The 22941-nt window shown below is 36.1% G+C and overlaps 6 protein-coding genes and 1 long non-coding RNA gene across 11 annotated transcripts; 3 read left to right on the top strand and 4 right to left on the bottom strand.

Annotated features, from left to right (window-relative positions):
- Positions 1 to 393: 393 nt before the first annotated feature.
- AT1G65000 (F-box only protein) lies at positions 394 to 2270 on the bottom strand. Its single transcript, NM_105174.3, has 2 exons — positions 1909 to 2270; positions 394 to 942 (listed from the first exon to the last, which is right to left on the bottom strand). The coding sequence occupies exons 1-2, from the start codon at positions 2037 to 2039 to the stop codon at positions 822 to 824; spliced, it is 252 nt and encodes an 83-aa protein (NP_176680.2). The 5' UTR covers positions 2040 to 2270; the 3' UTR covers positions 394 to 821.
- Positions 2271 to 2913: 643 nt separating this feature from the next.
- GTG1 (GPCR-type G protein 1) lies at positions 2914 to 9344 on the top strand. Of its 2 annotated transcripts, NM_001036158.2 has the most exons (14): positions 2914 to 3176; positions 3280 to 3543; positions 4040 to 4140; positions 4526 to 4633; positions 5154 to 5274; positions 5743 to 5872; positions 6381 to 6459; positions 7069 to 7157; positions 7328 to 7420; positions 7532 to 7558; positions 7672 to 7758; positions 8093 to 8164; positions 8523 to 8653; positions 8859 to 9300. In NM_001036158.2, exons 2-14 carry the CDS (start codon positions 3329 to 3331, stop codon positions 9010 to 9012), a joined length of 1407 nt encoding a protein of 468 aa, NP_001031235.1. In that variant the 5' UTR covers positions 2914 to 3176; positions 3280 to 3328; the 3' UTR covers positions 9013 to 9300. The 2 variants fall into 2 exon arrangements, with proteins under 2 accessions (NP_001031235.1, NP_176679.2); NM_105173.4 differs by lacking the exon at positions 2914 to 3176 and having other exon boundaries at positions 3177 to 3543; positions 8859 to 9344.
- Positions 9345 to 9869: 525 nt separating this feature from the next.
- Positions 9870 to 11790, top strand: CDI (Nucleotide-diphospho-sugar transferases superfamily protein). Of its 3 annotated transcripts, none has more exons than NM_105172.4 (2): positions 9870 to 10030; positions 10556 to 11790. In NM_105172.4, the coding sequence occupies exon 2, from the start codon at positions 10576 to 10578 to the stop codon at positions 11353 to 11355; it is 780 nt and encodes a 259-aa protein (NP_176678.1). In that variant the 5' UTR covers positions 9870 to 10030; positions 10556 to 10575; the 3' UTR covers positions 11356 to 11790. The 3 variants fall into 3 exon arrangements, with proteins under 3 accessions (NP_176678.1, NP_001321543.1, NP_001321542.1); NM_001334183.1 differs by having other exon boundaries at positions 10375 to 11790; NM_001334184.1 differs by having other exon boundaries at positions 9892 to 10464; positions 10556 to 11678.
- Positions 11791 to 13085: 1295 nt separating this feature from the next.
- G-TMT (gamma-tocopherol methyltransferase) lies at positions 13086 to 15110 on the top strand. The gene is made up of 4 exons (NM_105171.3): positions 13086 to 13559; positions 14011 to 14183; positions 14255 to 14563; positions 14652 to 15110. The coding sequence occupies exons 1-4, from the start codon at positions 13202 to 13204 to the stop codon at positions 14856 to 14858; spliced, it is 1047 nt and encodes a 348-aa protein (NP_176677.1). The 5' UTR covers positions 13086 to 13201; the 3' UTR covers positions 14859 to 15110.
- AT1G08733 lies at positions 13537 to 14032 on the bottom strand. Its single transcript, NR_139485.1, has one exon. It is a non-coding gene; the product is annotated as an other RNA (long non-coding RNA).
- On the bottom strand, positions 14991 to 19359 carry HEB1 (ARM repeat superfamily protein; the record flags this gene model as incomplete). Of its 2 annotated transcripts, none has more annotated exons than NM_105170.4 (5): positions 18216 to 19305; positions 17631 to 18095; positions 16589 to 17533; positions 16246 to 16417; positions 14991 to 16113 (listed from the first exon to the last, which is right to left on the bottom strand). In NM_105170.4, exons 1-5 carry the CDS (start codon positions 19275 to 19277, stop codon positions 15146 to 15148), a joined length of 3612 nt encoding a protein of 1203 aa, NP_176676.3. In that variant the 5' UTR covers positions 19278 to 19305. The 2 variants fall into 2 exon arrangements, with proteins under 2 accessions (NP_176676.3, NP_001322301.1); NM_001334182.1 differs by having other exon boundaries at positions 15146 to 16113; positions 16502 to 17533; positions 18216 to 19359.
- Positions 19360 to 19637: 278 nt separating this feature from the next.
- On the bottom strand, positions 19638 to 21689 carry CYP89A5 (cytochrome P450, family 89, subfamily A, polypeptide 5). Its single transcript, NM_105169.3, has one exon. It carries the CDS (start codon positions 21606 to 21608, stop codon positions 20076 to 20078), a length of 1533 nt encoding a protein of 510 aa, NP_176675.1. The 5' UTR covers positions 21609 to 21689; the 3' UTR covers positions 19638 to 20075.
- Positions 21690 to 22941: the final 1252 nt, after the last annotated feature.

Genomic DNA, 22941 nt, shown 5'->3' with positions numbered 1-22941 from the left:
AAAAAGAAGAATAATAAAAGCTGTGAGTGAAGTGGACCAAAACAAGTTGGCTTTATTTAATAATGGAGGTGAGAATAAATCTCTCTAACGATCTGATTTAAGACCAGAGAGTTTGAGATCTTGGAGTTGTGTCATGTGGACTTCATGTGCTCTACTCAATCATGTTGATTTTTTTTTTCTCTTAATGAGATCTGCTAAACTTAGTTTAAACTTTAAAGACAGTCAATTTATTAATATAATTATAATTTGTCCACATTCAAATGTTTTCTCTACCTTTGTTTGGATATCTATTGTTGACACAAAATAAGAAATTATAAGTGCATCAGAAATCTTGGTGTTCATAGAAAAGAGGGATGATAGTGCAAGATTATTTCTCATAAGTACTGTCTCAAGATTACTTCTAGATCTTCTGAAATTTGTTTTGTAAATTTTTCCACATTTACTTGCATTAGTTAATTAACCTATATGTCTGATTTAGATTTTTGTTGTTGGTGTTCATAAAAAGAATATAAAGTTTTGACTCTTTTTAAAGCAACCATAGAAACAAGAACATTCCTTACAAATAAACATAAAATCGTTAGTCGTTCCGGAATTTTCTCACGTCAAATGATTCTGACACTCCTATTCACAAAACCGACAAAAGCTGTAACACAACAGCTCACTCTGTAGCTGTGTGCAATGCAAGAAGTGGTTCAAGACAGTACCCAGCAGAGAGATCACAAGCTAAGTCTTTTACTCCTAAGAAGGCTACAATAATTTAAGATTATTTACATGATGTTTTTATGGAAAAAAAAAGGCTTATGAGAGCTCTCACTCATACATCAGTCATCATATGAAATGTGAGGGTTTGTGACACAACCTGGTGCATTAGGATCCTCTGCCCCGCAACAATCATAGAACTTGGCAGCATACGGTGGATCATCTGGTTTCAATTCATAGTACCTTCATTTATTGATTAAAAAAAACAAGTTCTAGTTAATTCCACTTCTTAGTAAAAAGTAGAAATCAAACAGATGCATCATACTCAAGTCGATTAAACATGGTTTGGAATAAATATATATTCAGTTTCGAAACACCTTAAAATTAAAATGAAATAACAAATATCAGGTACCAGCAAGAATATGAATGCCAAAACCAACAACCATAAACACCAAAATAAACTCATTCGTTGCACATAACGATAAAAGCTCAACAAAAGATAGTTAAGTCTATGCTATGTGGGTAACTACAATGCATGGAACAGAGAGAATCACAAACAGAGGAAGTAAGTAAATAACCAAAGGAGCCAATAACGGAACAGAGACACCTACGTTCCTTCCTAGTCCAAAGTTTATTACCAAGATAAAACACGCAACATAGAATCAGATGATAAATCTCTAAACTGTATTTTTCACCACTCTTTATTTATGCTATTAACCGTCGACTAAACCATTTTTTCAACTAGCAGAACAAAGTGTAGGCCACTAGACAGCTTGAAAACTTGTCGAGATAATTTTTTATCCTCAGTGGTTAAGAGTATTCGACGTTTAAGAGTGACCACAATCATTAAACAGCTTCATGATTATGCCTAAAGAGTTTGAAATGGGCAAGGCAAATACAACAGTAGCTAATTATCTGCAAAGAAGGCTAAGAGCTAGTTTCAAATCAACCAAAACATGACCTTTGACCCACAAATAGCCATTAAACTGAGATCATGATCATCTATCACTTCAAAATTATTGGCTACAAAGAATCTAAGGTATCTAACTAAATTAGCTATAGATCCAGAACCTTAATACAATAAAGTGGATGGCTTTCAAAACCCATCTCAACAATTTGTGCTTTGCCATTATAAATTAGCGAATCAAGCTGCTTGGGATGTGAGATTCTTCATTAGTGAATAGATTTAGGGTTTGTAGGAGACATAACCTTTTCTGGTCATCGTGACGACGACAAACGAAGAAGGAAGGATGAAAACGGCAAGAGGAAGTTTCGTTTGAAAGATCTGTGTAGCTTTGTTTGCACCTTTGGCACAACTTCTCCATCTCCTTCTTCTCCATTCTCGAAGAACACTGTAATCAATTTCCTAATTTCTACGGCAAGTCAAATGGATCCGATTCCGGTTCACCGGAAGTTTGGTATTGCCTTTCGATTCCGGTAGATTAAATCAGTAATCTACGTTTTAGCAAAGATGAGCTGTTTTTGCTGTATTGACTTATGGGCCTTAATGGGCTTATTGGGTTTAGTTTTTATTTTTATTTTTATAACTTGGCCTCATTTTTCTGATAGTGAAATGTAGGATTGAAAAGCATAAAAACATTATAAACAAAATAGCTCAAAACTTTTTTTTGTTAAATAATTGTGATATAATAAGAAAAACGTTTTGTAGTTTTTTTAATTTTGAATTATTTTTTCCACATGCATCAAATATAACATACACATGAAAATCAAATATAAATGTATGATAAATATTGTGAATGGTAAAAATAATAGAATCACGTTATGAAAAATGGTATATTATACATCATCGATTGGTGTCTGATAAGTTTGGAGGAAACTTTAGCAATAATACAGGTTTTCTCTATTTATTCATTAGCTAATAGGATTATTTATACAAAAATCATAACTTGATTAGCAAGTTCTTTACATTTATGATAATATTAAATTTTCTATCTAACAATAAGAAAATGTACACAAATATTAATTTTTTATTAATGATAAAAAAAATATTTATCTTGATCCCGTAATTATAAGATTTATCATGAACTATCGATATCCCGATCTTTCCCTTCCCACTTCCCGCAAATTTATATATGGTAACACGTGTAAGATTGGACAAGCCTTCTAAACAACAATTTTAATGAATCGATCATTTTTCGTGTATATATGTAAAAGTGAAAGAAAAACAAAAAAATCAATCGACCAGATAAGAAAACATGTCGGAAAATGGAGTTAAAATTATCATCAACACTAGACTAGACGCCAAAACCTATAAACAAAAAAAAAGGATAGAAACACTATTGTTGTGCAGTTTCTTTCACATTACTCCGTAGCTCAATGGTTGGTTAGCGTTTAATAACGCCTTCCTCTCTGCGAGTTCGAGTTGAGTCGCATGGTGGTGGTGGTGATGATGAAGTTGATGAGGTTGTTGTTGATTAGAGTTTAAACCAAATAAACCCTAACCAAAAATAAATAAGGTATTCTTAAATACTTTTTTTTTAATTGTTTCATAAATGATCAAATTCGAATCGAATCGTACAACAGAAGCTCTGGTGTTGAATCGCCATGAGGTTTTTGCAGATCTGAGGTTTTTTCTCGAGAAGTAAGAGAGATCTGGAATTTGGCGACGATGAGTTACGGATGGGCGATATACGAAGGCACGGTGGTGATAGCTTCACTAAGTCTCTTAGGATGGGCAGGTTTATGGTTTCTTAATCGGAGATTATACAAAGAGTATGAAGAGAAACGAGCTTTGGTTCAAATCATTTTCAGTGTCGTCTTCGCTTTCTCTTGTAATCTATTGCAGCTCGTTTTGTTCGAGATCATACCTGTTCTCTCTAGAGAGTAAGTCTTTTCTCGAGTAATCCACTCTGTAGTTTTTGATATTTAGCTAGTTTTGGTGTTTTCTGGCATTGGAGGTTTTTGGAAACTTTACTTATTTGTTGTCTTCTAGATTGTGTTACTTACTTGGTCCTCCTTTGTTTGCAATTGCTTAATTTTGTTGACTTCTTACCTAATTGGCAATGATTTTGAGATTGAGTGTAGATTGATGGAGTTATTGTCTTAAGAATTTTTTTACTTGACAATTTTTTTGGTGTATGTGTAATGTAATCGAGTATATAAACTGTGTGGTAGCTAGCTTCTCTTGTTTATTCCTTTATGTCATGTGGAAATTTGATACTTGATACTAGATGCTTATATCATTGAGCTTTTGAGGTGTTTGTCATTGTACGTAATACTTATATTGGAGGGGGAATTCATGGCATTATGTAGCAATTGTTTAGTTGGAATATTAATTTAGAGTTTTAAGCCTTGGACCGATCTTTTGATGATTTTGCAGGGCAAGGATGATAAACTGGAAGGTGGATCTTTTTTGTTTGATACTTCTTCTGGTTTTCATGTTGCCGTATTACCATTGCTATTTGATGCTTCGTAATAGTGGTAAGCCTTATTTCATATGTGAATTTTCTTTGCTCTTATCACTTCTTGTTTAGAAGGTAATCACTATAATTGGTTAATTCATTGCAAGTTTCTTAGGAGCTCCTGAAACTATTTTTGTTATATAATTGCTACTCAACTGAGATTTCTTTGAGAACACTTCTGTGCAGCTGTGTATAAACAGTCTTTGGCCCATCATTTTGATCTTATATCTTGAAAAATCTTGATCCTTATCTCTGGCTTTGTTGCTTCTTTTATAAACACTCATGAGTTCAATTAGATGGAGATAAATGAATTTGAGAAAGCATCACTTTATTGTTCGCTGCCGCATATTACAGCATTTTGTGTGAACTGTCTGTAATTTTTTCAAGTTAAAATAACATTTCAGGTGTAAGAAGGGAGCGTGCCTCTGTTGGGGCTTTCTTATTCTTGTCAGCATTCCTTTACGCATTCTGGCGTATGGGAGTTCATTTCCCTATGCCTTCAGCAGATAAAGGTATTTATTTCAAACTACTGTAACCATTCCTTTCCTTCCAGCATCGCATCGTTATCTTGCTAGTTGCTACTCATTTTCCTCTTCTAAGTTCATTTATCCCTTGCAGTAGTGATAATTATAAACTTTAAGAACTAAGCTTGGTACCAGTGTTACACCTAATTTAATTTCTGTATAGATGAATATGGCATATTTATCCATTGTTATATGCACCAATATTGATAATACTGACTACTGAATATCTAGATTAGAGGGTATGATGTTGTTTGCAACGAAAGATAATGAGAGCTAGATAAGAGTGTATAGCATTACCGATAATGAGAGCTTGATAAGAGTGTATAGCATTACCTTGCTGAAAAATATCTTCAAAGAAAAAGCTCAAAATGACTAACTATTTATACTTTTCTTGTCTACTTCTGATCAGCACAAGCTTCTGCATCCAAGCATTCTCATTTCTGGGTTTTGGTTTTTGGATTTTATTGTCTGTTGAAGTTGTTGACTTAAAGCTCCTATTTCTTTGAAGGGTTTTTTACCATGCCTCAGCTGGTCAGTAGAATTGGGGTCATTGGTGTGACCTTAATGGCTGTCTTATCAGGATTTGGAGCTGTAAATTTACCCTACAGCTATATATCCCTCTTCATTAGGTACTAATATTCAACTCTATTTCCGTAAGCTACTAGATAGTGTTCTATTCATTATTTCCTTTTTCTAGTTTATATTTAACCAACAATAAGAGTGTTTCCTTATAGGGGAACCATTCAATGGGCTACATGATAAGCATACATAATTAGCACTGAATATATATAGTGCCACCTGCATGTCCTTCGGAGAGAAAGCATAAAAATGTAGAATGAAAGAAGAAAGCTTAGGAAAGAAAAAATGCAGATTTAATGCGACAAATATGCTAAGAAACTCCACAAAATAGGAACTTATATTCCACATTTTGAACTTGAATGAAACAAATGGTGCTGGATGTTCAGTTGGGATATTTTTATAAGCTATTTCCAGAAGCTTGTCATTTCTGTGATTTACATATTGGGTTTTGACTGGATTGGCAGGTTTATATAAAAGATATTTCTTTCTAACAGCACTTTTGTTCCTCTCTCATATAGGGAGATTGAAGAAGCAGATATAATATCTTTGGAAAGGCAACTGATTCAGTCAACTGAGACGTGCATAGCAAAGAAGAAGAAAATTATTTTGTGTCAATTGGAGGTGGAACGAAATCAAGGATCAGAAGAGGTTTGTTTTCGTTTTATCCTCATATGATTGTATTGTCTAATCTCATATTCTTTATGTTTCTGTTCTTGTGTCATAGTTCTTATAAAAGCCTTTGAACAAAGACTATTTCATACTTATGTGTCAAACTGCTCATTGTACTCTGAAGTCTCTGAACTGACTGTATCCTGACACTTTTCTTCGCATTAGTAAACAACCAGAAAAAAAGAATTTATTTATTTATTTATTTATTTATATATTTACATTAGACTGATAAAATAATGATGCTGTAAATGGAACCAAAACTATGGATAATTTATTTAAGACCGGAGAGATTATTGTCGGTCTCGAGCAAACAATCCATGGTCTTGGTTCCTTGCTCAGCTGCACGTCCTTTTCTGAGTGGGTACCTGAGTTCTTATTTTCATTGCTGTTATCTCAAACTTCTGTCTAATAGTTTTTAGTTAAACAATATGCCATATTTTCAGTGATGATTTTGGGAGCTAATAATCTGATGCTTTTTTTCTCCCAGAATCAGAAACGTAGCTCTTTCTTCAGAAGAATTGTTGGGACTGTTGTGCGGTCGGTTCAAGATGACCAAAAGGAACAAGGTCAGTTTATGTGTTCTTGATTTTATTTGTAGTTGTATTCCACAATTTTTATTTTTTTTGGTGTAAAACTGAAATGAGTATACTCTGAATGCTTTACTTTGAGACAATGTGAAAATTGTTTATCATTAATCATAATTCATAAGTGGCTTTGGCTTGAGGAGAATGAGCCTCGTCAGCGGTAGTTGAACAAGAAATTTTGTTAATATGCTTTATTTGTGCATGTGTTCTGTGTCTTGATGGTGCTGTTAGTAACTAGAACAACTACAACAACAAAAGGGAAAATTACTGTCTAAACCAAAAAAGTAATGTTGATGCTTACTACAGGGGAAGGCTTACGTCTATTTTTGTCCATAAATATGTTTAGTTGACCATGAATCTTGTACATATTTATTCACGTAGACCAACTTGAGATCAATTTTTTCCTTGTTTGTTAGAATTAGTATTTTTTATTGAATAGTACCTTAGCACTTTTTGCGAAAATGAACTTTTAGCATTGGATAATTCAGTTTGTTAAATGTTTTCAAGTGTACATGGTGAGAGATTAGTCATTTTATGAATAGATCGTCTGGTGATGTCCCTCCAATTAATTGATAATTTTTCCTTGAGAAGACATAAAAATATTGGAAGCGGAGGTGGAAGCCTTAGAGGAGCTGTCAAAACAGTTATTTTTGGAAGTATATGAGCTGCGTCAAGCAAAGGTTAGCTTTCAGCTGCCTTGGTTTTTGATTCACTAAAGAATTCTACTCATTGACTTGGTGGTGACATCGTACTTTGGTTGAATTTTCTATTGTTGAGATTAGTGCTTCTGACTATCTTCTTTGGTTGTAATATTTTAAAAGCATTTGCTATGACTTCATCCCATTTGCAGGATGCTGCTGCTTATTCTAGAACTTGGAAGGGTCATGTGCAGAACTTACTTGGTTATGCATGTTCCATTTATTGTGTGTATAAAATGTTGAAGGTAAGTTTTTTTATCCTTCTAATGATGATCTAGCTTAAAAGTCTTCTCACTATTGTCGTTTTGAACATGAGTAACTCTTGTTCTCCTTTTTTTTGTGCTCTATTTTTGCAGTCTCTTCAAAGTGTTGTCTTCAAAGAGGTACCCACATGCGCTATTTTTTTTTTGTTAACTTATGTATCACTACCGTTCTTTAATGGGTTATATGTGCACCTCTTACTACTTGAAATTGTTAGTAATCAGCTTGTTTACAGGCCGGTACAAAAGATCCTGTCACGACGATGATCAGCATATTCTTGCGGTTGTTTGATATAGGAGTAGATGCTGCACTCCTCTCACAGGTTTGCGTTACCTTACGTTGCTATCTCTAATGATAGAGTAATTAAGCTAAAGAAATCCAATCTGGACGTTTTTTCTTCTAGACTTGAAAGTATTTCTAGACTTGAAAGCCTAAAGCATTTATTTCTTCAATATTAAGTCACTATCTCTAAGCCTTTGATGGGATGGAAAGTTAGATGGTTAAAGAGATCAGAGCTGTCCTAGGGCCTAGTTATATTCCAAACTATTTATCATTATAAAGTAAAACATATGCTGAATTCTCTCAACTTTTCTGCGTCTGGTTTGCTAGATTGTGAGACTTATCTCTAATTCTGTTTCTTTCTTTCTTGTTCGCAGTATATATCCCTGCTGTTCATTGGGATGTTGATTGTGATTTCTGTGAGGGGATTCCTGACGAACCTGATGAAGGTGAATTATGATTCTCGTTTTTCGATTTTTTCATTGGTGTGCCTCTAAACTGTCATCTATTCAACAAAGACTCTTCTGGATCCTTTGAATTTGTGCATAAACACATTCACATGATTACTCATACAGTCCTTGATTTAGTTTCAATCTTGTATCCCCACCATTTAATCAAGCTACTTCTTAGAGGCAATCATGTTTTAAATAGAAGAATCCTTTCACTATTTAAGCTGCGTATACTAGACTGCTAGTCACAGATGAGTATTGTGGTTGTAGTGAAAACATAACAAACTGCACGCTGAATTTTTGGTTAATTTGAATGCTGTAGTTTTAGTTAATGAGTTGGAGTTTGTGGATGGTGCAGTTTTTCTTTGCTGTCTCAAGAGTGGGAAGTGGGTCTTCAAGCAATGTTGTACTTTTCCTATCTGAAATCATGGGAATGTACTTTTTGTCTTCAATTCTTCTTATCAGAAAAAGCTTGAGAAATGAGTACAGGTACGCAACACATAATTCTGATCATGAGGAAGATAATGATACCTTATATATTCTTAATCAAAGGACTTACTGGCTTGTCTAGGTTAGAGTTTTAATGTCATTGCTTCTATGTTCCGAGTCTAGTAATCTGCTCTTGGTCTATATTTTTGCTGTGTATGAAAGATCTGAGACTGGAATCTGAAGCATCAGTGGTTTTATTTCGTAGGGGAATCATAACAGATGTGTTGGGTGGAGATATTCAGTTTGATTTCTATCATCGATGGTTTGATGCAATTTTTGTGGCGAGTGCTTTTCTTTCTCTCGTTTTGCTTTCTGCACATTACACGTCTCGTCAATCTGATAAGCACGCCATCGAGTAAGTTTCTTATTCAATAATGGTGCCTGAGAGAGTCTTATGATTGTTTGGCCTGACACAACGAAAATCAATTTACTACTAGTAAAGGTGACTTAGTGTATAGCTTACAATTGGCTATTTGTTTGTTTTTGACGCTTATGTGAAAGATTAAACTGATCAGTTCAAAATTTCTTATACCATAAACGTTGAATTATGTTTATTTGTACATTGCTCCTACTGAGGAAGTAATGATACGATGAAGTCAAGAAGATTTTCGATATTTGTATGTTCGACTTATTCCACAGGATCCAGGTTTCTCCATTTGTTATTTATTAACATATACAAATTGTATTATAAAATGCGTTGCGTGAGTAACCTTAGTAAATAAGTAATAACACATTCAGTATTGGATGCTCGTAAAACAATTTTGAGTAGTAGAAAGTCTAACGATTTTGTTAGATTGAAACTGCAAGACTAGGGAGCTAAGAATATGAATATCTCAATCCCACCAAATGTAATAAAATGTTGAATGAATCATAAACCTCTAGAGTAGGGTCTGGTGGTCTGATTCAGTTAATCAATCCATATTACAAGTCGATGTGGAAACGACCAATCATTTAGACTAAAGAGTCTGTAAATTTTTCAATATATTTCTAACCATGCAAACTTTAGACTAAACTAAAAAAGAGTCATATACTTATTAATGCATGGAACAAAGAAAAAAAGTAAAAAAATAAAAATAACGAAGAAAAAAGATTAAAAAAAAAACAGAGCGTGTAGTGGAGGCCCGAGCACATGGGAAGAGAAAGAAGCAACGCATAAAGCTCACGCCGACGCCGAGTCAACACGTGAGTCAACTCGAGCCTCTGTTTTTATAATTAAAAAATAGTTAATTTCTAAAATTAAAGAGACATCACTCTTCCCCTCCTTTCTCGCTCCAAATCTCTCTTTCTCCTTTGTTCCACATTTTAGTCCACAAATCTCCATTTCTGTCGGTGCTCCAAGCTTTTTCTCAAGATCCAAGTTCTCATCATCTCCTCCAGGTACGCTCTGTTCTTCCTCATTTCCTTCAGATTCGTTCTCGATTCCTCTGTGTCACTCCAATCCATGCCTCAATTCCCGTTTCTATCTTACTAGATTCGCAGTTTCATTGTTTCGCTTTATCAGCGTAATATGATTATATAGATCTTTAGTTGTCCATGTCTCTGATTTAGTTTGAATCCATGGCTTCTTCATTCATCTGAAGATTCTTCAATTTCCGTTTCTGACTACTAGATTTTCACTTGATTCGCATTTTGATTTGGTTTTGATTCATCACGATTCTTCAATTTTGCTTATCATTATGAGATGATATAGATCTTTCTCATTTCTTCGAAATTCGTTGTAGATTTCTTTGTGTGTTACTTCATTCATCTGAATATGGCTTCAATTTCCGATTCTAGCTTCTAGATTTGCACTTGATTCACATTTCGATAAGGTTTTGCTTCATAACGATTCTGTTTCTTACGAATTTGCTTAATCTAATGAGATGCTACAGATCTTAACTTTTGCAATGAAATTTATGGCAGATTCGAATTCTGCAACAACAATGACAATTAGCAACGGAGATGTCAAATCTGAAACCTGCAACAATGGCTCTTCTGAGAAGAAACCATTCAGGATCTTCGTTGGTTACGATCCACGAGAAGATCTTGCCTACCAAGTTTGTCATCATTCAATCACAAAAAGATCTTCAATCCCTGTAGAGATCACACCAATTATTCAATCAGATCTTCGAAAGAAAGGTCTGTATTGGAGAGAAAGAGGTCAGTTAGAGAGCACTGAGTTCTCTTTCTCTCGTTTCTTGACTCCTCACTTGTCAGATTACCAAGGTTGGGCTATGTTCGTCGACTGTGATTTCCTCTACCTTGCTGATATCAAGGAACTCACTGATTTGATCGATGATAAATATGCGATCATGTGTGTTCAACATGATTATACTCCTAAGGAGACTACTAAGATGGATGGTGCGGTTCAAACTGTGTACCCGAGGAAGAACTGGTCTTCAATGGTGCTTTACAACTGTGGACACCCTAAGAACAAGACTTTGAGCCCTGAGATTGTTAATACTCAGACTGGTGCGTTTCTCCATAGGTTCCAGTGGCTTGAGGATGAAGAGATTGGGTCTATTCCTTTTGTGTGGAACTTTCTTGAAGGGCACAATAGGGTTGTTGAGAAAGATCCCACCACGCAGCCTAAAGCGGTGCATTATACTCGTGGAGGGCCTTGGTTTGATGCTTGGAAGGATTGCGAGTTTGCGGATCTTTGGCTTAATGAGATGGAAGAGTACAACAAAGAGAACAAGAAGGAAGCTGATAACGCAAAGTAGAAAGAAAGAAGTAAGAGGTATGTTGTTACTTACCAACACGAGTAGTGAACTTCCTTTACATAGTGTTGGCTTTGTAGAGCCAGGGATCATTAGTCTTGTGGAGGGCTATGGAGTTTTTTTTAATTTCATTGAATTCGTTAAATCATTCGCAAACACTATTAGTACCTATATTGAGGTCATATGGTATAATAACCCTATTCGTTTGTTTATTTGTTGTGTTTTGTACCTTTGATGGTATTTTATTTGTATAATTGATATGTGAATTTATGTAGCATTTCTTTTTAATTGATCTATAATGAGCAGTAGCTCAACATATTTAAAACATGGATGGATGAGTAATGATCATTAGCTAGCAACCTTCCAGATGATCAGCGGCTGTAACAAGGTAGACTCGCCTTCGTGGACGAGTAACTACCGTTGTAATGGGACTTGTACATGTACTTACTGATAATTACCTAACTAAACGAGACTCAGTGCTAGAATATGAGCATAAATCCTCATATTGAGGAATCACTAATCATTTTTATACTATTTACCTTTCACATCGTATTCTTATTCATTTTGATCCTTTTTTGGTATCAAACTAACAATGTTGAGTTATTCAGTTTTTCATTCTGATTATCTCTTTTCTTCATCTTCTAATCTAGTACTGATCAATAGAAAGCCTTTCTCATTTTGATTTGTTACTCTATCCTGCGAATATCTTACCCCTAAATGTTACCCATCCCGATAAAAAAAAATTACATTGATACGGACTTTATATATTCACACCCACCATCACTATGCATCATATTAACTCATAATAAATGTTGTCGAAATCCTCTTCTGTGAGTTTGTAATGCACAACTACAAATCTTCAAGTGGATAAAAACACGTTACTATGTTTGTATGTGATTTCAAATATTATAAATTAGTAGGTGATACAATTATTACTTTATCTTACAACATTAATAATAGGTATCTATGTTTATTTTTATTTTCTTAAAACTTGTAATTTATATAGTTTTTATAAAGTATTAGGCCGCAGATTGGTCTTTTTCTAAATGGATTCAACCATTTGAAATTGATGCGTGTGATATGCTAATCCACAATATCCAAAAAAAATTCCTTCTAAAATTGTGACTTTAAAATTTTGACTGGTTTTGTTAAGAGTAACGTTGAAGAGGAAGGGGAAGGAAAAGTCAATAATGAAAGAAAATAGTTTCTTCATTTTTGGATTTAAATGGTGAGCATGGTTAGAAGAAAAGAAAATTATCAAAGGAAACAATATCTATATATTACCCAACTATTTATCAGTCAAAAAAAAAGAATTGTTTCCACCCTACCAAAAAAAAAAAAAAATATTGTTTCCAACATATTTTTTCTTTTTTCTGAATAATCCATTTTTGACCGGACAAACAGTTGGGTAGTCAGATTAACTTTTGTACTTTACCATTTTAATCTTTCTCTAACCTACTCATCCGTAATAGAACGGTGTCCACGAGGCTCATAGTCCTACAAGCATGTGATAGTTGTCACAATTACCATATTAAGCTCTCTTTGCTTACTTCACTTCTTCTATCAATATTTGTTTGCCACTGACTTTTCACTAAATTACAAAACTAAAATGATGGAAGAAAAAGAAAAGTTAAACAAAAAAAAAGGAGAAAAATCAAAGTGATAAGTGGATGTAGACGATTGGCCCTTTCCCCAAGACCTGTGGCAACAGAAAGTTTTGTGGCTCTAAAGTTAAGAAAAATGGTCCAATGTTATATATCCAAAGTTTGATCTCACACAGTCACACTGTAACAATAATCAAATAATCCCTGACTTCGTCACGTTTCTTTGTATCTCCAACGTCCAATAAATGAAAGCAACTCTAGCAGCACCCTCTTCTCTCACAAGCCTCCCTTATCGAACCAACTCTTCTTTCGGCTCAAAGTCATCGCTTCTCTTTCGGTCTCCATCCTCCTCCTCCTCAGTCTCTATGACGACAACGCGTGGAAACGTGGCTGTGGCGGCTGCTGCTACATCCACTGAGGCGCTAAGAAAAGGAATAGCGGAGTTCTACAATGAAACTTCGGGTTTGTGGGAAGAGATTTGGGGAGATCATATGCATCATGGCTTTTATGACCCTGATTCTTCTGTTCAACTTTCTGATTCTGGTCACAAGGAAGCTCAGATCCGTATGATTGAAGAGTCTCTCCGTTTTGCCGGTGTTACTGGTTAGCTTCCTCAATCTTTTGCTCTGATATTATCACTTGAGTTAAATACGCTGTTTGATATATGGTTAACGAACAAATAAAAGAGTTAATAATACAACAAAATGACTCTTAAAATCTTTTAAACCACAGAAAAAAAAACTTATTGTCTACAGAAATGACTAGGGATAATTGTCTTTTTGTTGTACTCTGTTACCCCATGAAAGGTGGTTTATTAGCCACAAGCCATCTCTAACCTTTTATTTTTAAGAACAATACTTTTTCTTGCATTTGAATTAAGAGATGATTGTAAGCTTAATGAATACATAATTTTAAACTCAAAAAGTAAATATAGTTTAGAAATATATATTTTATTTTTTTATCTTTGGTTTGTTATTCAGTTATTGTTACCTTTTTAATTATTATACATATGAAGTTGAGTTGATGCCATGTAAATGATTGTGATTGAAAAAAGATGAAGAGGAGGAGAAAAAGATAAAGAAAGTAGTGGATGTTGGGTGTGGGATTGGAGGAAGCTCAAGATATCTTGCCTCTAAATTTGGAGCTGAATGCATTGGCATTACTCTCAGCCCTGTTCAGGCCAAGAGAGCCAATGATCTCGCGGCTGCTCAATCACTCGCTCATAAGGTAGCTTTGGATAAAACATAACCTTTCATTTTGTGAAAATTTCATCTAACGTATGGACATTGGACTTCTAGGCTTCCTTCCAAGTTGCGGATGCGTTGGATCAGCCATTCGAAGATGGAAAATTCGATCTAGTGTGGTCGATGGAGAGTGGTGAGCATATGCCTGACAAGGCCAAGTTTGTAAAAGAGTTGGTACGTGTGGCGGCTCCAGGAGGTAGGATAATAATAGTGACATGGTGCCATAGAAATCTATCTGCGGGGGAGGAAGCTTTGCAGCCGTGGGAGCAAAACATCTTGGACAAAATCTGTAAGACGTTCTATCTCCCGGCTTGGTGCTCCACCGATGATTATGTCAACTTGCTTCAATCCCATTCTCTCCAGGTTATTATATTCCCTACCCTTTGCTGCCGAAAACATTACTTAACTAGAGTTTTTTTACTAAACTAGAATCTGAAATATGTGTTTTTAGGATATTAAGTGTGCGGATTGGTCAGAGAACGTAGCTCCTTTCTGGCCTGCGGTTATACGGACTGCATTAACATGGAAGGGCCTTGTGTCTCTGCTTCGTAGTGGTATGAAAAGTATTAAAGGAGCATTGACAATGCCATTGATGATTGAAGGTTACAAGAAAGGTGTCATTAAGTTTGGTATCATCACTTGCCAGAAGCCACTCTAAGTCTAAAGCTATACTAGGAGATTGAATAAGACTATAAGAGTAGTGTCTCATGTGAAAGCATGAAATTCCTTAAAAACGTCAATGTTAAGCCTATGCTTCGTTATTTGTTTTAGATAAATATCATTTCACTCTTGTCTAAGGTAGTTTCTATAAACAATAAATACCATGAATTAGCTCATGTTATCTGGTAAACTCTCGGAAGTGATTGTCATGGATTAACTCATATTTACATGCTTCAGCAGTAACTCATAATACAGTACTGCTCTCGAATAATGTTACATTCTTATCTATTCTTCTTCCTCATCCATCATGTGGAACCTTCCGGTTTCGTAGACATGGTACATCCACACAGGTTGAAGCAGTTCTCTTGCAGCCTCCAGCGTCTTCACTTCATCTTCATCTCTTCCTTCACCAATCTCTCGCTCTATTATCGGGTAAATTCTCGGAAGTAAGACCAACATTGTGTCCAGCTCTTTCCACTCTCTATCTTCACTACCTACCAACTTCACACATACCAAGTGTAGCAACCCGAGAGCCGTACTGTAATCCCTCTTCTCTATACAGACTGCCAAACATAACAAAAGAACATAACCAATTGCATCTAACACCTTGGTGTTACCTTTCACCAATGTAAATATAGTGTTTCTCAGTTTTTTTAATGCCAGGAAACCCGAGGTCTCAGTCACATCTTCTTTGTTAATTTCATGTAGTTCGATCTTCGCACATGTAAGAAGCCATGAAGGAAAGCAGAGTTTGATGTGGTTGAATGAGCTGGTGTATGAACTTTCTTCGCTGTCGTTGTTGATGAAACAAGGTCCTAGTGCAAGAACCAAATCTGGAATCCAAGGGTTTAAAGCTGACACAATTCTTGATGCATAAGCCGAGCCTAACGATTTCTCAACCATGGTGAAGAGATCAAGCAGGTCATTTGCAAGGTCAAATGATTCAAACAAAGGGCGTGAAGCTTCGGTTGCATGTCTCATCACTAGGTTTATGAACTTTCCGGCATAACTGGTGGAGCTTTTTGTACACAGAATCATTTCCTTCATATCAGCGTCCTCAAATTCTAACTTACCGGTTGAATGGTCGTTGAAAATGGAGATGACATACTTTAGATACGCAGATGAAAACTTAAACATACTTGCTTGAAAGTTGGAAGCTAGACCCATCTCTGTAGACTCAACAAAAAACTTGAAAATCGCAGTTAGCATTTTGACCTTGTTCAGTACACCTCCTTCCTTTGATCCTTCAGAAGCTGCATGAAGCATAAAAACAATGTCAGAAAACTTGAATGCTTCATTGGGCACTGTTACCACAAGCAGAGCTACACATGAAGATTTCAATATGTTGGGTTGACATTTGTAATGAACTCAACCTCTCCACTCACCATCATCACGAGCATTTCTATTTCTTCGTTTTGGTTGGTTGCCGTTACTTGTAGTCGGTTTCTTGCTAAGGTTAGCCTCTGGAGATGTGGTGCCTGGCGTTCCAATGTCACCTGCCTGAAATAGTTCATCTGTACAGACTAGGATGTGATCCATTGTTTGGTCCATAATATCCTGCTAGAAAATGGAAAACCTGATAATTAGTAATCTGATTATGTGAAGAGGAAGGTGCCAAGAGGGAAAGCAAAAAGTCCTTGCCTCAGCGATTCTCATATCGTTCTTCTGAGTAGCCGAATTAAGATTCTGAAGGGCCATGTGCAAAGAAAGAGAAGTATATGCCAGTACTGGATTCACGTCCATGTATTCACAACAAGTGGCTTGCAAAATGCTAGTGTGTGAGACGACTTTTAAGGAAAGGAGCAGCTCCTCAATATCAGACTCCAGTATAGATTTACGTGCATCTTCGGTAGTGAGTAAATCCTTTATTTGCCATGCTATTCCTACAGCAACCAAATAATCTTCCTCGAAACTGATTGCATTTTTTCCGCTAACATGTTTCCACCTTACCGAAGATTTTCCAGAGGATTTTGATTTCTTCCTCTTCATGGACTGTAAATTCTTTCTTTCTACTTCATAGCCAAAATTGATTTGACAACGGTACGCAGTCTTCTGCATGATACTGGTAAAAGTTCCAATGAGGTCACAAAAGGCATTAGAAGACAGGAGTAACTTGTGTACAGATCTCAACTCCGTCTGTCGTCCTGCATCACTAGGCAAACCACCACAATTAACAACTAAATTCATGCAATCTTCAAGGACTTCAGAGACAATATCAGGGGAGACCATAGTGATTATATCAATGACAGATGACTGAGCCTGTGCAGTGGGTGCGAAAGCTAGCAAGCTTTTCAATTTTTCTCCAGGTAACAACTCTTTCAGGGAGGCCATACACCCAGAATCAGCAACCAAATCTTTACAGAGATAGTACGCAGCACGAAGCAAGCCTTCAGTCTGATTCTCCAATAGCTTATCACCTGACAAAACTGAATTCAAGAAGAATCCAACAAGGTGCAGTACAGATTTAACGGTTGCTCCTAGAGATACTAAAAATTCGCAAAATCTTGCACCAGCCTTTGGGTTTCTGTTTATGAGTGTCCTACATCGCTGGCATGCCTCCTCAGCTCTCTTTCGTGATGGAAAGTATGATGGTATTAGCAGTCGAGCGATTCCCTTAGCAACATGAGTCTGATCAGAGGCAAGCACAGATAATAACACATCCAAGCTCACTACCTGCGTATTAACAAGGAAACTATTTAACCAGGAACTCAACAAAAGTGAATAAAAAAATATCGCACATCTGAAACAGAAATGGAAGGCCTCCTCCTACCGTGTTAAACTGGAAAGCGCGAACATCTCGTATAAGAAGCAGTAGATCTACCATTGCAACGCGTACTGAAGTAACACTATCTAGCATCAAATGCCCCAGTCTTGGCAGAATCACTTTAAGAATGCCATGGGATTGTGGGTTCGCGAGGAGATAAGTTATACCATTAACCGTTGAAAGTCTAACCTCACTGCACGATTCATGTGACATATCATCGAAAATTTTCGTGAGGACCTTGGTAATTGTTGCTGATGGGATCACTTCCCAGAAAAGATAGAAAACTCGAGAGAGACCTTCCACAGCAACAGACCTCACATCTGGGCATTCATCACTCAATAATTTTTCCAACAAGTAGAACTGTTTGTCAAGCAGAGTATCTTTTGCTTCTTTTGTTGCATCTGGATCCTCCATGGGGAAAAGATCCAGAAGCAAATGTAAAGCATTTAAACGAACATTTGAATTTGCAACCTGAAATAAGATAAGAGCAGCAAAATCACTTCCTACCAAATAATCAAACAATGTTAACTAAAATAGCCGAGAAAACAGTTTCAGATAGAAAACTAAAGACTGCTTGGTAATGGCTCAAACCTGTAACGAGCGAAATATCATAGGCTCAGCAAGAGTAAAGAGAAGCTTCTCAACACCTTGAGAGGTCCGCTGACTAATAAACCCGCCTAAAACCCTCCTTAACGAGGCAGCAAAGGCGGACGAACTAGCGTGAATAGCACTATCAATAATCCCCTGCAAAAACCCATCTTCAATCTCACCTTTTAAATCTAACTCCACTTCTTTCCAAGCTCTAAACAAAATCCCACCAAAACCTTCAAGCACAGATTTGCTCCCCAAAGGAATCTGAGCCTTAACAACAGCAAGACCAGATTTCATCAACTGTCGACTAAGCCCGAAAGCAAAAGAAACAAATCTCTGACCATCTTCAGTCTTCACATACAACGGCGAAACAACACACCGCATAAGCAACATCCTAAGATCTTCTATACTCTCATCCTCAAAATCAAACAATGTAAAAGCTTCTCTAAGCATATAAACTCTATGAACATCAACTTTCTTCTTCAATGTCAATGACCTCGATAGCAAAAACGGTAACGACTGAGAAATCAAAGATTCTCTTCCCACTAAACCTTCCTTCCACCAACACTCACAAACTCCAGCAATCTCAAGACACAAAACCGAATCCGATTCGAACAATCTAAGATTATTATGCAAAGCTTGAGCAGCGGGAAGTAAATCGGAAGTAGGAAACGCATTCTTCGGATTTAAAAGACATAAATGAAGAACATAAGAGAGAATCTGAAGAGAAGCAAGGATCTGATGCTTACGTTGATCCAAATCCGAATCTGGTGAGGTTCCGGTGGTACCACGGTGTCGTTTCGTTGGAGGCGAATTGGAAGGAGAAGGGATATAGGTATTGTTGTTATTAACTTCGTCGAGGAGTTTTTGGAAGGATTCTGTGTGGTGGAGGATGGAGTTGTGAAGAGCGAGTGGGAGAGAAGATGAGAGGTCAGAGGAAGGTTTGACGGCGTTGATGATGGTTTTTAGTGAGGGTTTTGAGGATTTAAGGGTTAATTTGACGGCGGATGAGAGGAATTCTTCGGAGGATGTCTTGAGAGATGACCGGAGCCTTTTCTCCATTTTTTTGTTTGTTTTGGAAATCTCTGACTGTCAGTCTCAATTTTGAGGATTTGATTTCAATTTAGTTTGGAACGGTAAAGAGGGAGAATGAAATTGTTTGAATTCTTTAGTAAGACCTACGGGGAAGTTATTATTCCTTCTTGTGAAGATGTCGTATTTTCGCATTTAATAAATCTCATTAGATTTGAAGAAGATTAACTAGTAAAATTATTCATCAGCAAATTAACTTTGGTTCGAATTGAAACTGAACCAAAGTTGATCATCAGCAATTGGGTTGATGTCCTCGTTAAATTTATCTCATTTCTAACTTACAAAGGTACTCAAGATATATGATATGATGTCACATAGTCATCTATGAGGTATGGAAGGAGAGGAACATGATTTCACTCTATATCAAGTCATTTTACATGTGTGCTTCTTAAACTCTAATCTTGTTTTTTTATGATTGTTTTATGTTGTATCACAAATGCTTTTACTCTTTCGATTTCTCCCAACAAAAGTATCAACAACCATCAAAATCCCACACTTTTCTAAATCATCTAGTCACTAAACACTAGAAATCCCACACTTTTCTAGACCTATGTACCTTTCTTGTAAAAACACTCGTCATAAAAGATTCCTTTTAATACAAAATAAAAGGATTGTTGTTTCTATCATTTATTCCAAGGTACAAAATGTACTTTAATAAAAAAGATAGTTCCATAGTTGACTTCAGCTAACAAAATGCCCATAACTTCAATTCTTCATACATCACCTAGTCTTTGGTGAATACTAAACTGAAGTTTAAGAAGTAGACAACTAGTGACTTCTCCTAGGAACAGCAAGGGCCTTAAGCGGATGCTTCATGACTACGGTAAACTCGAGCTTCTCCGTCAAGTCCACTTCATGACCTTGGACCTCCTTCCAGTCAAACTCCCTCACCATATTCGCCACATAGTACTCCAGATGCAGCATCGCTAGCCCAATCCCTGGACAAATCCTTCTACCCGCTCCGAACGGCATCATCTTTATCCCTCTGCTTCCGGTTATGTCCACCGCTTCTTCCATAAACCTCTCTGGCTTAAACGCCATTGGTTCCTCCCACACTTTTGGATCCCTCCCTATCTCTGCCACCATGAAATTAATTGTCCCATTCTTCGGCACTTTGTATCCTCCTAACACAGTGTCCTCAGTGACACTGTGGGGGAGCACAAAATGTCCCGGAGGATGTCTCCGGAGACCCTCCATCACCACTGCCTCTAGATACGGCATCTTTTGCGCGTCTTCTTCCTCCACTTCATTTGCTTCTTCCCCAACTACGCTTTTGATCTCCTCGTATAACCTCTTCTGAATATCCGGGTTTTTCACCAAGTTCGCCATGATCCATTGCAACGCGGTGGCCGTTGTATCAGTCCCACCGTTGAGAAACTCCGAACACAAACTCACAATCTCATCCTCGTTCAGCTTCCTCTTCTCATCTGGAAGCTCCAGCTCAAGCAGAGTATCAACGTATGATTGTACATACTCTTTGTTGTCTTCTTCTTCCTCTGATGATCTATTCTTTCTCTCTTCAACAATCTTTCTCCGAGCACGAATCAACGGAAGCAAAACGTCATGCTGCTCTCTCCGCATCTGGAAAAACTCTTCCCATCTCTTTCGCAAAATCAATTTAGTAAACTTAGGCCAGAGATTGAGAATATTGAATCTCGAGAAGCCAAGAAGCTGTCGTCTCTGAACATATTCCACTTGTTTGATTTGCTTCTCATCAAGCTTATCTCCAAAACACATGAGAACAAGAAGCGCAAACATCGCATAGTGAAGATGATCAACAACAACAATCGGTTCTTCTCCTCTGTTTTTACCAAATCGATCAAAAAGAATCTCAAGAACCCAACGCCGCGCGTGAGAGTAAGATCTCACGCGCGAGGGGTGAAGAATCTCAGAAGTGAGATTCCGGCGAAGAAGACGCCACGTGGCTCCATATAAACAAGAGCTGATGTTATGTTGGTTACTCGAAATAATCTTACTGATCGGAGCTGCCGGTGGACGATCGGCGAAAACGGCACCGTTCAAAACGAGAGCCTGGTGAGCAAGAGAACGATCGGCGACGAATATAGAGGGGCGGGAAGTGATGCGAAGGGTGATGATGGGACCGAGACGGTGGTGGACGGAGCGGAGATAGTTGTTGAGTCCACCTAAGCCTTGCCGGAGCCATTGGATGGTTCCAATGAAAGGGAAATAGTTAGGGTCAGGTGGTAACGGAAGAGAGGAGGAGTCACGGAGGCGAAAGAAGAGGAGATTGAGAAGGAGAGAGAGGAAGAGAGAGCCCAAGATAAGTAACCATATCTCCATTTTTCCTTCACTGGTTTGTTCTTTGCGTCTTCTTCCTTCTTTTCGTGTTTATATAATAATGATACACGTGTATGGCTTAATTATTTTAAAGTTTAAACAACAAAAAGAAATATTTAAAAATTTAAAAAATAAATAAATTGAGATAAGAATTAGAATACTAAATATTTTTAAAAATATGTGAGTTTTTATTTAAAATTTAAATATTATAAAAAATAATAATATAGAATATATAAAACTAACTTTTTAATTTATTTTAAAAATCTTACTTTATATAATAAAATATAATCTGTACATCTACAATAATTTATTTTTTAGTTTAACGAAATAAAAATCTATTTTGAAATTTGGGGAAATCAAGTAAAACAATTTTGTGCCATGTTTGTTGCATCTCACAAGTCACGAGGTTTATTTAGCTCTACGTGTGAAAGTACAAACAACAGCTATCATGGATTTTCATGACATCATCAATTACGTGCTATTGAGATTTATACTACCTTTTCTTTATTATCATTTCTATTTTCTTCTAATGAATTCAAGATCTTTCCTTTAAAGACATATGAAGACTTTGACCCAAAACTGAAATATCGTAGATGTGGAAACTTTAGAATTGAGAAGTTTTCAAAAAATTTAAAAGATGTCAATTACTTAGGATAAGTAATGTACTATTCTCTAAAATTTATCCTTTTAAAATAATTTTTTTAAAGAAATAATAGTTTATAATTTTTGTACTTACTAATAGTGTATAAGAAAAATATCACAAAATTTTGTTTAAAAACATAGCATAAATGAAAGACCATGTGACATAAACGCATTGTACCAAACTTAACATTCTTAGTGTTTCTTTGAGATTTATCAAATTTGCATTCATATATACGAAAACATCAATTTATACAAAAAAAAAAAAAAATCAATTAGTTGATATATAATTAACTACATAGCTAGCTATGTGCACATAAAAAAATTACATAGCTTTGCATAATTTATTAAATGAATTTAAACTCACGTAACGTGCCAAACTTTCTCTGGTCGACATCTTTGAAAAATCTAAAAATTGAAATTAATGTACTTTAAGTTTTAAACTTATTGGTTCATTCTATATATTGTGCTTCAAGTTTCTAAACTTTTTTTTTTCATGAACAAAATTCGACTCTATAAATTATGGTTTTGGTGAGTTCTGCTACTCATTTATCCATTGGTTTTGAATAAAACACATTACAATAGTGCTAAAGAATTTAGTTTTCGAGATTGTAGATGAACTATAGACATTGCAAACAAAGTATAAATGTGTTTTAATCGAACAAAATACATGACTTATGTAAAGATAGAATCTCTA

The sequence above is a fragment of the Arabidopsis thaliana genome (assembly GCF_000001735.4).
Source record: "Arabidopsis thaliana chromosome 1 sequence".
NCBI lineage: Eukaryota > Viridiplantae > Streptophyta > Magnoliopsida > Brassicales > Brassicaceae > Arabidopsis > Arabidopsis thaliana.
The sequence above is the reverse complement of the archived record's forward strand: the minus strand, read 5'-3'. Positions and strand labels throughout refer to the sequence as shown.

What these genes read in the sequence shown, in the direction of transcription:
- G-TMT (NM_105171.3), top strand. Translation starts at nt 13,202, where the DNA reads ATGAAAGCAACTCTAGCAGCACCCTCTTCTCTCACAAGCCTCCCTTAT. An exon ending in CCGTTTTGCCGGTGTTACTG is followed by an intron (nt 13,560 to 14,010) that starts GTTAGCTTCCTC and finishes GATTGAAAAAAG; the next exon opens with ATGAAGAGGAGGAGAAAAAG. An exon ending in TTCAATCCCATTCTCTCCAG is followed by an intron (nt 14,564 to 14,651) that starts GTTATTATATTC and finishes ATGTGTTTTTAG; the next exon opens with GATATTAAGTGTGCGGATTG.
- CDI (NM_001334183.1), top strand. Translation starts at nt 10,516, where the DNA reads ATGCTACAGATCTTAACTTTTGCAATGAAATTTATGGCAGATTCGAAT.
- GTG1 (NM_105173.4), top strand. Translation starts at nt 3,329, where the DNA reads ATGAGTTACGGATGGGCGATATACGAAGGCACGGTGGTGATAGCTTCA. An exon ending in ATGAGCTGCGTCAAGCAAAG is followed by an intron (nt 7,158 to 7,327) that starts GTTAGCTTTCAG and finishes TCCCATTTGCAG; the next exon opens with GATGCTGCTGCTTATTCTAG. An exon ending in ATGCTGCACTCCTCTCACAG is followed by an intron (nt 7,759 to 8,092) that starts GTTTGCGTTACC and finishes TCTTGTTCGCAG; the next exon opens with TATATATCCCTGCTGTTCAT.
- AT1G65000 (NM_105174.3), bottom strand. Translation starts at nt 2,039, where the DNA reads ATGGAGAAGAAGGAGATGGAGAAGTTGTGCCAAAGGTGCAAACAAAGC. An exon ending in CGTCACGATGACCAGAAAAG is followed by an intron (nt 943 to 1,908) that starts GTTATGTCTCCT and finishes CAATAAATGAAG; the next exon opens with GTACTATGAATTGAAACCAG.
- CYP89A5 (NM_105169.3), bottom strand. Translation starts at nt 21,608, where the DNA reads ATGGAGATATGGTTACTTATCTTGGGCTCTCTCTTCCTCTCTCTCCTT.